The sequence below is a fragment of the Dendropsophus ebraccatus genome, chromosome 3 (assembly GCF_027789765.1).
Source record: "Dendropsophus ebraccatus isolate aDenEbr1 chromosome 3, aDenEbr1.pat, whole genome shotgun sequence".
In the NCBI taxonomy this organism is placed as follows: Eukaryota; Metazoa; Chordata; class Amphibia; order Anura; family Hylidae; genus Dendropsophus; species Dendropsophus ebraccatus.
Window position 1 is genome coordinate 9,953,431 of NC_091456.1, and position 12,168 is coordinate 9,965,598.

A 12,168-nucleotide genomic window follows, 5' to 3' on the forward strand; every position below is an offset into this window, starting at 1 on the left:
GAAAGCATGCAGTGCCCGTTACCGGTGGCCGCCGTTATACTGGTAATAACGGCAATTGTCGTGCGGGGACTGGCCGGGACTGAGCCCACACTCTCCCCCAACTTCTCAGCGACCTCCGGTAGCTGAGAGGAGGGGGCTGCTGGGCCTTACCGGCGCCGCTGCACTATTCTGCGCCATCACCATAAAGAGCTGATGGCAGCAGAATAGAGCCCATTAGTGATCGCCGTAAAAATCCGTATCAGCGTTCACTAATAACATAATACATGTATTCTCTGGGTCACTACGGTTACGGCGATACCACATTTGTACAGGTTTTTTTAACTATTACCACTTTGGCGCAATAGAAACTATCTTCCTAGACAAAACCCACAAAAACTGTCGCCACATTGCAAGATCCATAGCGTTCTCATCTTTTGCGTGACAGAGCTCGTTTTGGGCTTATTTTATGCGGGAAGATCTGTAGTTTCTATTGGTACCAAGTTTTATATATATATTTGACTTTTTGATGTCTTTTATGACGTATTTTCTAAAGCAGATTGATAAAATACAGCTATTCTGGTACTGTTTTTTTTATTTATTTTTTTACAGCGGGGGGGGGGCTCGGGGGATTGTGTTTGGTGCACTATTTTTTACTTTTTTACTATTTCATTACTGTACACTAGGGTAAGACTTAGATTACATTATACAATACACTGTACTGCTTCTGCAGAACAGTGTATTGTATCATGTGACCATCCTGCTGACAGGCAGTAGCACAGCCACCCCTATCAGCAGGATGTCTTATCCATGGTAAGCCCGTGGGGGACTTTATTAGGCCCCCGCAGTTACCATGGAGACGTCGGGGGACCTGATGGCGCCGCGGGACCTCCGATCACGTAAGTGGACCTGCGGCGCCGTCCAGTACACACCGGAACCCGTTGGGTGCCGCTGTCATGCTTTGACATCGGCACTTAACGAATTAAACTGTCAATTACAGGAGGGGGTCAGCTGTCATATAGACAGCTGATCACCCGCACTGCCGCCGCCGGGCGGTAATTCATTCCGATGCGTACGTCGTTAAAAGGCGTACGCATCGGAATAAAGCCCATTAGTGACCGCCGTGAAAAGGCAGCACAGCGGTCACTAAGGGGTTAGTAAAAAATTAACAAAGTATGGTAACATAAAATTACATAAAATATTACAAGAGTGTCAAAAGGCAGAAATTCACTAAAATACACCTAAAAGTGACAGATCTTATCTAGCTCCTCCACAGGAAGCAAGTAAACGTTGGTTGAACAAAACTGTTAAAAATGCTAAAACAAATACACATACATTGGTTCATGTAAAAAAAACGGTCTGGAAATGGAAGAGAAAAAAAAAAGTAAGCTTTTTTTTCTATTTTTTTAATCTGTTGCTTATAAAAGAATAGCACATATCCTTAGCAGTGGCTCCCAATCGATACAGTATCTGAACACTTTCAATACTTTCAGCTTTCCTGTGCTGCCGATGTCTGGATTTACCAGTATTACAGCAGATGTCGAGGCAACATAAATGGGGTCCTATGAGGATCTCCTGTCAAAAGTGTGACCTGTAAACCCCTGTGTATGCTATCAGACACAAAGCTTAAAGTGATCATACATTTCCCTTCTATTTCTTCTTCCCACTCACCCTGGCTTCATGGCTGTGGTTCTTCCATAGGCCTTTAATCATTCCTTCTTTGGGACTGCTATGGAATGACTCCAAAGTGTATGGGATGTTTAATATTTCAAATTCTGACAGGTAAATGCAACATTTGAGGTAATACCTAAAGAAGATACCAATGTGAATGCAGATATTGTAAACTCCATAAACAAAGCGTTTGTAAAATGATTTAATTATCTAGATATTTGCATCAAATAATCATTTTAATAAATATTTTACAATTGCATATATTATTATGTCAAATGGTTAGAAAAAATCATGAGCTACTGCATCCACTGCTCTGTCCTATAGTTTCCCTATGGGAGAAAAGTTGTGCAATTGTGGCTTGTATCCCATGACTTGTATTCACAAGGTATGAAGGCAGGCTATCCACTCACTAAACTCTTAAGTCAAAAAGTTGAGTGAAGTAAAGGTCCCCTATAGTTTTGTTGGCCATGCCCACGGCAGGTTTGGTCATCTGTATAGGGTGTATGGGGAGATAGGTGTCACGAATGATGGAAAATCACTTCCCGCTTTGTTCTGGGAGAGAAGCCCCAGACAGAGCTCTCTGACTGTGGCTTAACCCTCCCCCTCGAGAACACCTTCACTACATTCACAGCTGAACATTGCTGTGTATGGGGAGGACGAGTCCAGACGGGAGAGAAAACAGACAGCTGTCAGTTATTGAAGGTGTGTGGCCACCACAGAGTCTTTATAGTAAAATAGTTCAGTCTACAGTATTAGTAACAGTACTCACTGTATATACTGACAGCAGCTTCCTGTGTACCTCATGGAGCTAAACCCAGACTCCCCTCCTCCAGGCTGCACTCACCTGCTCTGTGGTGAGCGTGTCCATAAGATGGCCGACATGTTGCCTTGCCCTGCCCCCAGTGTCCTCCATAGGCATATGTGGTGCCCACCCCCAGTAGGATGGCCGGTCACTTGCCAGATGGTAGAGCGTGGTTGGTCACTGGGTCGGGCCCAGATATGTTATGTCGTGACGCCAGGGCCGGTTGGGCACACAGGTATGGTGGCACACCTGCTTTCAGTTTAGAGGGACAGTTGTACCTTGTTCCCTTGTGGACAGTGACCTGCTGGGTTGTTGCAGGGTCCCCTGGGCTGTTGTCACGGTGGCCTGGAGTGGAGTAGTGACTCACCCAGACTATTGGCACTGCCACCCACAGAAAGGGGAGATGACCCAAGGAATGTATATGATACTCTGTTGGTGCTTTACTCTGATAATACTTATAGGCATTTATATGTGACTTCCTATCTACAGCCCCTGTAAGGTGTGCTGTGAATGGGTGAAGAGTGCCTATGTAAGAAGTAAAGAGAGAAATAATAGGATAGAAGAAGAGAACATGCTAATTGGTCTACAGATCCATCTGACATACAAATTAACGATATCCCTTTCCATACAACACCCGTGCAAAAACTAAGTACACATCATCTTGTGGCAAAACTTTAACACTACCACACCACCAAAAAGTACAGGCTTTTTTATGAAGTAACTACTAGTAACACCTGTGGTGGGACACCACACATATACAGGCTCAGTGGTGGACACTGGGGGGCAGAGCAAGGTCACATGCTCCTCCATGTCATCCATGTTATGTACAGCCTCACCACAGAGCAGGGCAGCACAGCCTGAAGAAAGAGAGTCTGATTATATCTCTATGAGGCACACAGGGAGTTGTTGTCAGTAAATGCAGTGAGTGCAGTTACCAATACTGTTCAATACTGAACAATTTTACTATAGTGGCCAACCCCTTTAAGCATTGGACAGTCTCTCTTTGTTACACAGGTTCCTTGAATTGACAAGTGGCCTGCTCCTGGCAACATTTAATATCAGTAGTCTGTGTAGCTTCTGCAATGCCATCACAGGACAATAAAGTATTGCATGGTGATTACAATTGGTTTTCTAAAACATAATACTTTAAATTAATAATTTCTAAGCTACAGTAAATCTTTAGCCATAAATCTGTGCCAGTCTGTTCACCTTCTATGTAATATGCTGACTAGACATAAAATAGCACGCTCAATGTGACAACTTTATTACAAAACCAATATATACAGTAAATAACTAGCAAAACATCCTCTACCATCAGTGACCTGAATCTGCTGATCCAGCAGGGGCTGCCTGGACAATCATTGAGTATGGAGGCCTGAACACTACTATCACAACCTAGCCTCCATACTTCACCTGCATTTGAGCTGAGCTTTCATGTGCAAAAAAGTAGTCAAGAAATACATATTCTGCTTACTTTACTTGATCAATAGGCTTTTTCACAAGTGACACCACAGTCTCTGTGTCAGCCAGATGAATCAAACATTGAAGAGCTCGACTTCTGTGAGCAAAAGTCAGTTTGTTATCTCCAATAGGCTGTAAAAAGACATTGTGTAGAAAAAGAACAAAAATTATCCAAACATGTCAATTCACAGAAAATAACTATTCATAAAACCATTAAACGTGAACCCAAACATACATAATATACAAAAAAAATTTAAATTAATATTGTGTCTCAGTGTGAAATGGAATGGAAAGACACTCACTGGTAAGAGCATATTATGTTTATATGTGCTCTCTAAAAGGGCTTTCTGCTTTAGTATACCCAGTGGCGATATAAACATATACATACAGTATACACACACACACATACATACATACATACATACATTCATACATACAACAGTAAAGCTTTGTTATTAAGGGTCAGTTCACACAGAGTAAAACTGGCGGAACTCCGTGAAGGAACTCTCCGCAGCGGAATGACACCAAACTTAGTGTAATACAGGCTGTCTATAGAAGGGTTCACGCACCTCCTCTCTCCGCTCGTAAGAACTGATATGTCAGTTCTTACGAGTGGAGAGGCGCAGAGAGCAGAGGCGCGTGAGCCCTCCCATAGACAGCCTGTATTACACTAAGTTTGGTAGGATTCTGCTGCGGAGAGTTCCATTGCGGAATTCCGCCTCTTTTACGACATGTGAACTGGCCCTAAGAATAGACATGTTTCACGACCCTAGAACTAGCTAATCTTCTTTCAGAACTACAACACAATGGCCTATCCCTATGCCAGGCTTGAATATGAGATTGGGGGGGGGGATCTTGGCACCCCTATTGATCATCTGGGGCTGCTGCCGACACTGAATGCATGGTGCTGCTGTATATACAGTATTATAAAAATTAAAGAGGCCAAAGCACTTAGTCTCTGAGCAGGAGAGCAAAGAATTGGATCCCGACTAATCTTAAGGAGTTCTGATAAAATGAGAGGAAAGCTTTGGGTGCTGTGGGCAAAAGCGGACAGTTTTGGTTTGTTGGCAAATTGATAAACCTGGAGCAGTGACTCTTCCATGTTGTTAATAATGGAAGATGTACATCATGCCAATTACTGTATATGCAGAGACAGAAAGAAGCCATAATATATATTACTTTGTATAAAATATTCACCCATAACTATTTTAGAATTGTGCATGAAGCTTTGCCACTGTATCATAAGAACAAACACTACAGGTCTTACAGATGTGCTTGAGGTGGCTATAGCAAACAGAATTCTTGAACTGAAATCGGGATACGGCTGAAGAAGGTAAATAACTCTGCAAAGTAGAAGAAATAGTGAACAGTGAATGATAATAGTGAAATCATTTATTACATACAAAACATTGTATTAGGGGGTGGGTATTTTAATTGAAAGAAATTATCTTCTATCCATAAGGGGAATAGAAAGCTGATCAGTGGATGACCAGAAGATAAGACCCCTACCAATCTTGAGAATAGGGACAAAATTTACACCATAGAGACAAAATGAAATACTTCTTCATTACTTCTGTGGAATAAGTTCTGTAGGAAAGAGGTAACAGATCACAGGAGGTCCAAACCTCTGTATCAGTTCCCAGCGCCTATGTTTTGAATAGAGCTGTTGGTACGGCACATGACCCGCGTCTCTATTCATTTCTATTAAGCCATTGGAAAGAGCAGAGTGCTGTATTTGGATCTCTCTGGTAGCTCCCTTCATTCTCATGGAGGCGTCGAAATAAGATCAGTACAGCATTCGGCTCTTTTCTATTGCCGACAGCAGGGTCCCGACTGTATGTCACAGCAGGAACCCAGACGATTGATCGTGGGGTGTTCAGAGCCCGGCCTGATCACTTAAGTATTTCAGAAACATTTTAATATATTCCACTGCATACCTGCTGAGATCCTGGTCTCCTTGAATGTCTCCCAATAGATCTTTGTCCTTCTGTAAAAAAAACCCACAAAATCAAAATTTCTTTAAATTGGCGTGCATGAAAATAAATAAATAAAAATAAAATCATGCCTGAAAGTGACTCTGTAACCACAAATAAAGAATAATTGCAAAAGATAGAGCCTGCACTATGGTCACCTGCAGCAGGTTAGTCAGCCTTCCATTACCCTGTGAAGTAGGAGCACTGTGCGAATTTACATTTGTGGTTTGAATATTTATGATATGTTGGCAAGATAGTCTGATAGATGTGAGTCTTACCTCTGAGACCCACACCTGTCCTGGCTGCAGCTGTCACAGGTAATAAGGTAGCTGAAAACAGCCAAGCAGCAGTTTTAAGCATTTTGTGCAATACTACTGACCTAAATAGGAGTTGTGTGACAATATAGCCCTATGAGTTATGCAGTTTATATAACTTGGAAATTAAAAACAATAAAAATAGTCTGGTTGGATGTTTTTGGCCTCCCAACTCCTCAGTCTAAGGATAGGCGCAGACCCGAGAGGTGAGGGCCGCATCTATCAGACATTTGTGCTACCTCCATTCAGGATCTATAACTATAATGTTGTTCTGGTGCTGCTGCAGTCTGTAAAAACTATACAGCACCTTAAGGCTATTTTCATACACTGTAATACATTGCCCGTGGTTTACTGCCACTGCCATATTGGCTGCAGGAACAAAGAAGCATTAAACACAATTTAAAGTACGTCCGGCTGCCGCAGTTCAACAATGGCTTTATTGTATACTATGTGTATACACTATGGCCTTTGTTGCATTGAAATTAATGAAAACGTATTAATTTAACCGACGGACATCATTTTCTCTGAAAAGAACAGCCGTTGTTAATAAAATTAATACGTTGTTTGAACATACCCTATATCATATGCAGTGCAGTTTTACTGTTTTATTGGTATAAAAGCTAAATGAATTCACTGCTGCAGATAACCTTTTGTAAGCCCATAGAACATGTATGAGGTTTTATATTTGTATAGTGGGGGCCCAGACGGACAATACTCACAGATGCTTGTGGTAGAGTATTTGCACACAGCCATTTATCAAGGAGAAGGTCAAAAATTTTGTCCATACTCAGGTTGTTGATTTCGGCTATCTGCTTTGCTACTGTGTGGATATCTATAAAAAAAGGAATAAAGGCTTGTAGGATTTCAGTCTCTCTCTTCCTTTTATTAAATATGGAAGTCATTGATCAAAAATGGCTGTTTGCCCAAAAAGAACACTCTTTTGGTGTTCTATATCAGAAAACACTTTACTAAACAATACAGAAAGCTTAGTTACAACATACTACAACATTATGAAAATTATTTATGTATAATACGTATAATAACAACTTACCTTTTGTAAAAGAAACAATGTTAAAGGAAATCTGTCACCAGGTTATAGTGTCATAAACTACTGAAACATTCTAATAGGTACATCTGTGATGGCATTTCAACATTTTACTGTTAATGTATGTTCACACTGAGGAATAGGCAAGGGATTTCATAAGTTTTTTGCTTTAAATTCTGCCTGTAAAATACGTACAGAGCAATGTCCCATGGGACATTGTGTTCAATGGTATTTACGCTCTGTCGCTCACATGGCAGAATTAAGCATGGAATGTTCCGCCGTGGATCAGTTCAATTCTTTTGGCGAATTCCACTAGAGAAATCCTATAGAAGTCATTGGGGCTTTGAATTTCCGCTTTCCGCCCGAATTCTGCGCCTATTCTGCCAGAGCTGAAGAAGAAGAAATTTCAAGGAGACAGCTTTCCTCTTGAATTCCTCAGTGTGAATATACCCTCGCAGATATATTCCCTTTATATTTAAAAAAAAATAAATACCAAATTGTAATGCATATAAGATGATAAATACAAAGCAGCTATTTAATCTGTACACACCTGGATAATCTCTGCCAGTTGGGTTTCTTATTCTTTCCTCCACACTACTATGTTCAAAAAGTGAAACAATAAGTGTGGCTGGTTTACCAATCTGTTTCAGGAAATCTGGACCGTTAAGCTTGTGTGTTATTAGCACATTTTCTGTGGCAGAACGTTGGTACTGCACGCTTAGCTTCTTTATTAGTACTTCAGCTCGTTCATACATTTCTCCCTGCAAAGATGAAATATATAAACAACCGTGTAAATGTTACAGGTAAAAATAAGAATGGGGATTTATCATCAGCAACATTACTCACACTAGTTCTATTTAAAGGGGTAGTCTGAAAAAAAATATTTGAAACTGGTTTCAAAAAGTTAAACATAAGATTTGCAATTTACTATTTAAAAATCTCCGGTCTTCCAGTACTTATAAGCTGATGTATGTCCAGCAGGAAGTGATGTTTTATTTCCAGTCTGACATGGTGCTCTCTGCTGCCGACTCTATGTCCGACTGGAAAGAATACACCGCTTCCTGCAGGACATACGGCAGCTGTTAAGTACTGGAATACTGGAGAATTTTAAATACAGGTAAACTACAAATCTATATAACTTTGAGGCAAGTTTATTTTAAAGAAACACATTTTCACCACAGTATACCTTTAATTTGCACCTTCATAACTGAGGTGGAAGTCTTCATGCCAGGTCTAGGGACCTGTCTTTGCCTTAAATGTATCCACATGTGGTCTGGGCTAGAGTGGCTTTCGGGCAAACGCATGCAACGGTTTGTGAAATCTTAAAGTGACACTCACCCCCTTTTAACATTATGACTGCTCTCCACAGGTGAAAAGGGTAAATGTTACAGCTTTCATTACTTATTTTATATTATTCGTCATGGTGCTTGTTCTGGTAAAAAGTGTTTATTATCATCTGTGGATTGGTATATGTGGGCAGGGCTTCGCGACCTAAGCGATACTTAGTCCCGCCCCCATCCGTGACATCACACCGCATAGGCCCCGCCCCCTCAGCAGCCATTAAAAGGGCCAGCCTGAAGATCTCGGCCCCACCCCTAGATTGACCCACACCAATGTGCAATAAGGGGCGTGGCCTATGTGGTGATGAAGTCACGGAAGGGGGCGTGGTAATGTGGTGCATTAGACTAAGCCACGCCTCTTTGGCACAGTAACAAGCGGATAAAAGTACACTTTTCACAAGAACAAGCACCACGATTAATAATCTGAAATAAGGTATGGAGTCAGCTAAATTAGTCATTTAAATGTTTTTAATTATGTAAAAATGACAAAATGGGGTGACAGTGTCACTTTAAAATCGTGTGTGGATAGGCTACCATGAACGATATTGAAACCCTACGTTTTTAAATAATGGTGCAGTGTGTTTCAGAGAAACAAGTCACAAAAATTTGCAATAAATATAAGGTGTGGAGCAATGATAACAGTTGTCATTTATTTAGGTTTATGTAGAACAATTTGAGTGTTGGTGCCATATGCAAGCAGTAATCCCAGTCTATGTCTAAATCAGAGCTAAACAACCTTTTTTGGTCTGAGGTTCGATGTAGATTTGCGCATTTTACATTACTGATTGGGCCAGTCAGCTCGTCTAATAGGACCCTAATATATCTGCTTTGTGCAAACAAACAGTTGCCAGTCCTGCCTCCACATTGCAATACAGTCATTGTAGCAGGGGCCGCTCTCTGCTACACTGGCGAGCGGGTGGAGGGGCATAATTCTTCTTTAAGGGCCCTATTACACGGAACGATAATTGACAGAATAGGCCCTATCCGGCCGATTATCGCTCTATGTAATAAACACAATGATCAGCTAATGACAACGATCATCGGCTGATCATTGATATAGGTTTGGACCTTTAATGGTCGGGCAACGACCGCGCATCGCTACATGTAACAGTGGTGCGCGGCTGTCGATTTCCAAACTGTATCCATGCTGCAGGGCTCCTCTTGCACTCTGCTTCTCCCCGGGTCCCACGCGCTCCAGCTCCAGAGCGGCCTGTCTAATCTGACAGGCCGCTCAGCCAATCACAGGGCGGGACCGCCGCGGTCAGTGATTGGCTGAGCGGCCTGTCAGCTGAGACAGGCCGCTCTGGAGCTGCCGCGTGCGGGACCTGGTAAGAAGTGGACCGCAAAAGGAGCCCTGCAGCATGGATAAGTAATGTATACAGTTTAAGCAAGGGCTGCAAGGACATCAATAACAATGTCCATGCAGCCCTTGTTAAACGATTATCGGGCCGTGAAATAGGCCTAGTAAACGAGTTATTAAACCAGTTAAACCAGTTATTATCAGGCCCCCCATCGCCCTAACTTTCCTCCCCCTGACTGGGTAGTGCGAGCCACAGTGACAGTACCCTCTATAGTCTAAACCAGTGATTTTCAACCAGTGTACCGCGACACATGGTCGGGTGTGCCGTGGGGAAAGTTCCCCAAACTATGGTGCCCCTGTGTTTTGTTTCCCGGAAATGCTCAGCGATCAGTGGCGGATTATAATGTGGGCGGTTGCGTGGTGCGCTGCGGCCACCCGTAAGGCCCGGACGTGCTCCTCCAATCAGCGGAGACCGGGAGCGTGGTGCGCTGCGGCGGGCCGTAGCGCACACGTTGATTGGATGCGTGCATCACAGCCCGCCGCAGCGCACCACGCTCCCGGTCTCCGCTGATTGGAGGAGCACGTCAGGGCCCTACTGGTGGCCAGTGGGTGAGGCGGAAAACAGCGGCGACCATCTCGGAGGAGGTGAGGAAGGGGGGGAGAGAAACCTGGGGATGGGGGAGAGAAACAGCAGAGAGATGCAGGGGGGAGAGAAGCATGGGGAAGAGAAGTTTGGTGGAGAGAAACAGGGGAGGAGAGAAGTATGGTCAAGAGAAGCACAGGAGAGAAGCAGGGGGAGAGAAGCACAGGAGAGAAGCATGGGGGAGAAAAGCACAGAAGAGAAGCAGGGGGGAGAAGTATGGTGGAGAGAAGCACAGGAGAGAAGCATGGGGGAGAGAAGCACAGGAGAAAAGCAGGGGGGAGAAGTATGGTGGAGAGAAGCAGGGGGGAGAAGTATGGTGGAGAGAAGCAGGGGGGAGAGAAGCATGGGGGAGGAAAGCACAGAAGAGAAGCAGGGGGGAGAGAAGCACAGGAGAAAAGCAGGGGGGAGAAGTATGGTGGAGAGAAGCAAGGGGGAGAAGTATGGTGGAGAGAAGCACAGGAGAGAAGTAGGGGGGAGAAGTATGGTAGAGAGAAGCCCCGGGATTTTTTAAGTATAAAAAGTGTGCCACGACTCAAAAAAGGTTGAAAATCACTGGTCTAAACAACTAAATGTCAAGTTTCCCTCTATTTACCCACACAGCTAAAGGCCTTAATGTGACAAGCGGTCATCCTACCACATGATGGCAGTACTGTGTTACAAACTAACACGGGACATGGGACTAAGGTGTAGTAGATTTAATTATTACATCTTGTATTCCTTAACTTTCCAGTTATATGGCAAAGAGTAAAATTATAACATTACTACAGTATTTAAAAATGTGTAAATTTTACTTACTTTGGGGGGTATATTCTTTTTCCACGTTTCAGCCAAATGCAGACAGAATTTTAGTGCACTACTTTTATCAGGTCCTAGAACAAAATCAAAGGTCATAACCAAAAAGTCTGTTGGCATACTGAATACCATAAAAAAGCAAAAGCCTAAAGTTTACAAACCAGTTGGAAGTTCTTGCGCAATCCTATGAGCAATAGCTGCTGCCCACTCTGGGTTACTGATAGACTGAAGGTAAGATTGGATAGTGAGCACTGTCTTAGCAGTTTCTTTGTTGATAAGAGAAGAAAATTCATTATTCTTCATCTTTAATGCTTTAGGCCGTAAATTCTTCTCAAAAACATGCTTCACAGCAGTCATATACAGAGTATCCAGTGAAACCTAAATTTGCAAAAGACAAGTCAGACACAGACAATAAAAATAATTGTCTGTCTTGTTGATCTATCATTTAACCACCTAAAACGGCAATGTATAGTCCATTGTCAAATACTGTATTATAGGTATGTTCTCCGGCAAAAGATTTGGTGCAGAAATGTCTATGGGTCCTTTGACCTTGATTTGACCAGATTTGACCAGATTTGGCGGCGGTGCTGTCAGTTTCCAAATCACACAGAAGTACATACTTCCCTCTTTGCAAACAAAATAGACTGGAATATACTAAAACTGTAAAGAGATCACCTTCATAAGTTTGGAGATTAACAACAGCGTTGGAAACGACTCCTCACTTAGTTCAGAAGCTGAAACAAAAAAAGAAAATATATTTAAAAATATAGTAAAAAAATAAAACACGTAAAATCGTGTCAATGAAATAGATGTTAAATAAACTAAATAAAGTACAGCACTTACATTAAATA

The 12,168-nt window shown here is 42.5% G+C and overlaps 1 protein-coding gene across 2 annotated transcripts in view; it reads right to left on the reverse strand.

Moving 5' to 3' along the window:
* The window catches only part of KNTC1 (kinetochore associated 1), a 74,538-nt gene that overhangs the window by 12,506 nt on the left and 49,864 nt on the right, over window positions 1-12,168 (reverse strand). For both annotated transcript variants that reach the window (XM_069960867.1, XM_069960866.1), the window contains exons 47-55: window positions 11,993-12,051; window positions 11,479-11,695; window positions 11,321-11,394; window positions 7,793-8,003; window positions 6,917-7,029; window positions 5,848-5,897; window positions 5,178-5,253; window positions 3,924-4,042; window positions 1,648-1,783 (exon numbers count right to left, since the gene is read on the reverse strand). In XM_069960867.1, the coding sequence (XP_069816968.1) occupies window positions 1,648-1,783; window positions 3,924-4,042; window positions 5,178-5,253; window positions 5,848-5,897; window positions 6,917-7,029; window positions 7,793-8,003; window positions 11,321-11,394; window positions 11,479-11,695; window positions 11,993-12,051 (1,055 nt within the window). The remainder of the gene's footprint in view (window positions 1-1,647; window positions 1,784-3,923; window positions 4,043-5,177; window positions 5,254-5,847; window positions 5,898-6,916; window positions 7,030-7,792; window positions 8,004-11,320; window positions 11,395-11,478; window positions 11,696-11,992; window positions 12,052-12,168) is intronic.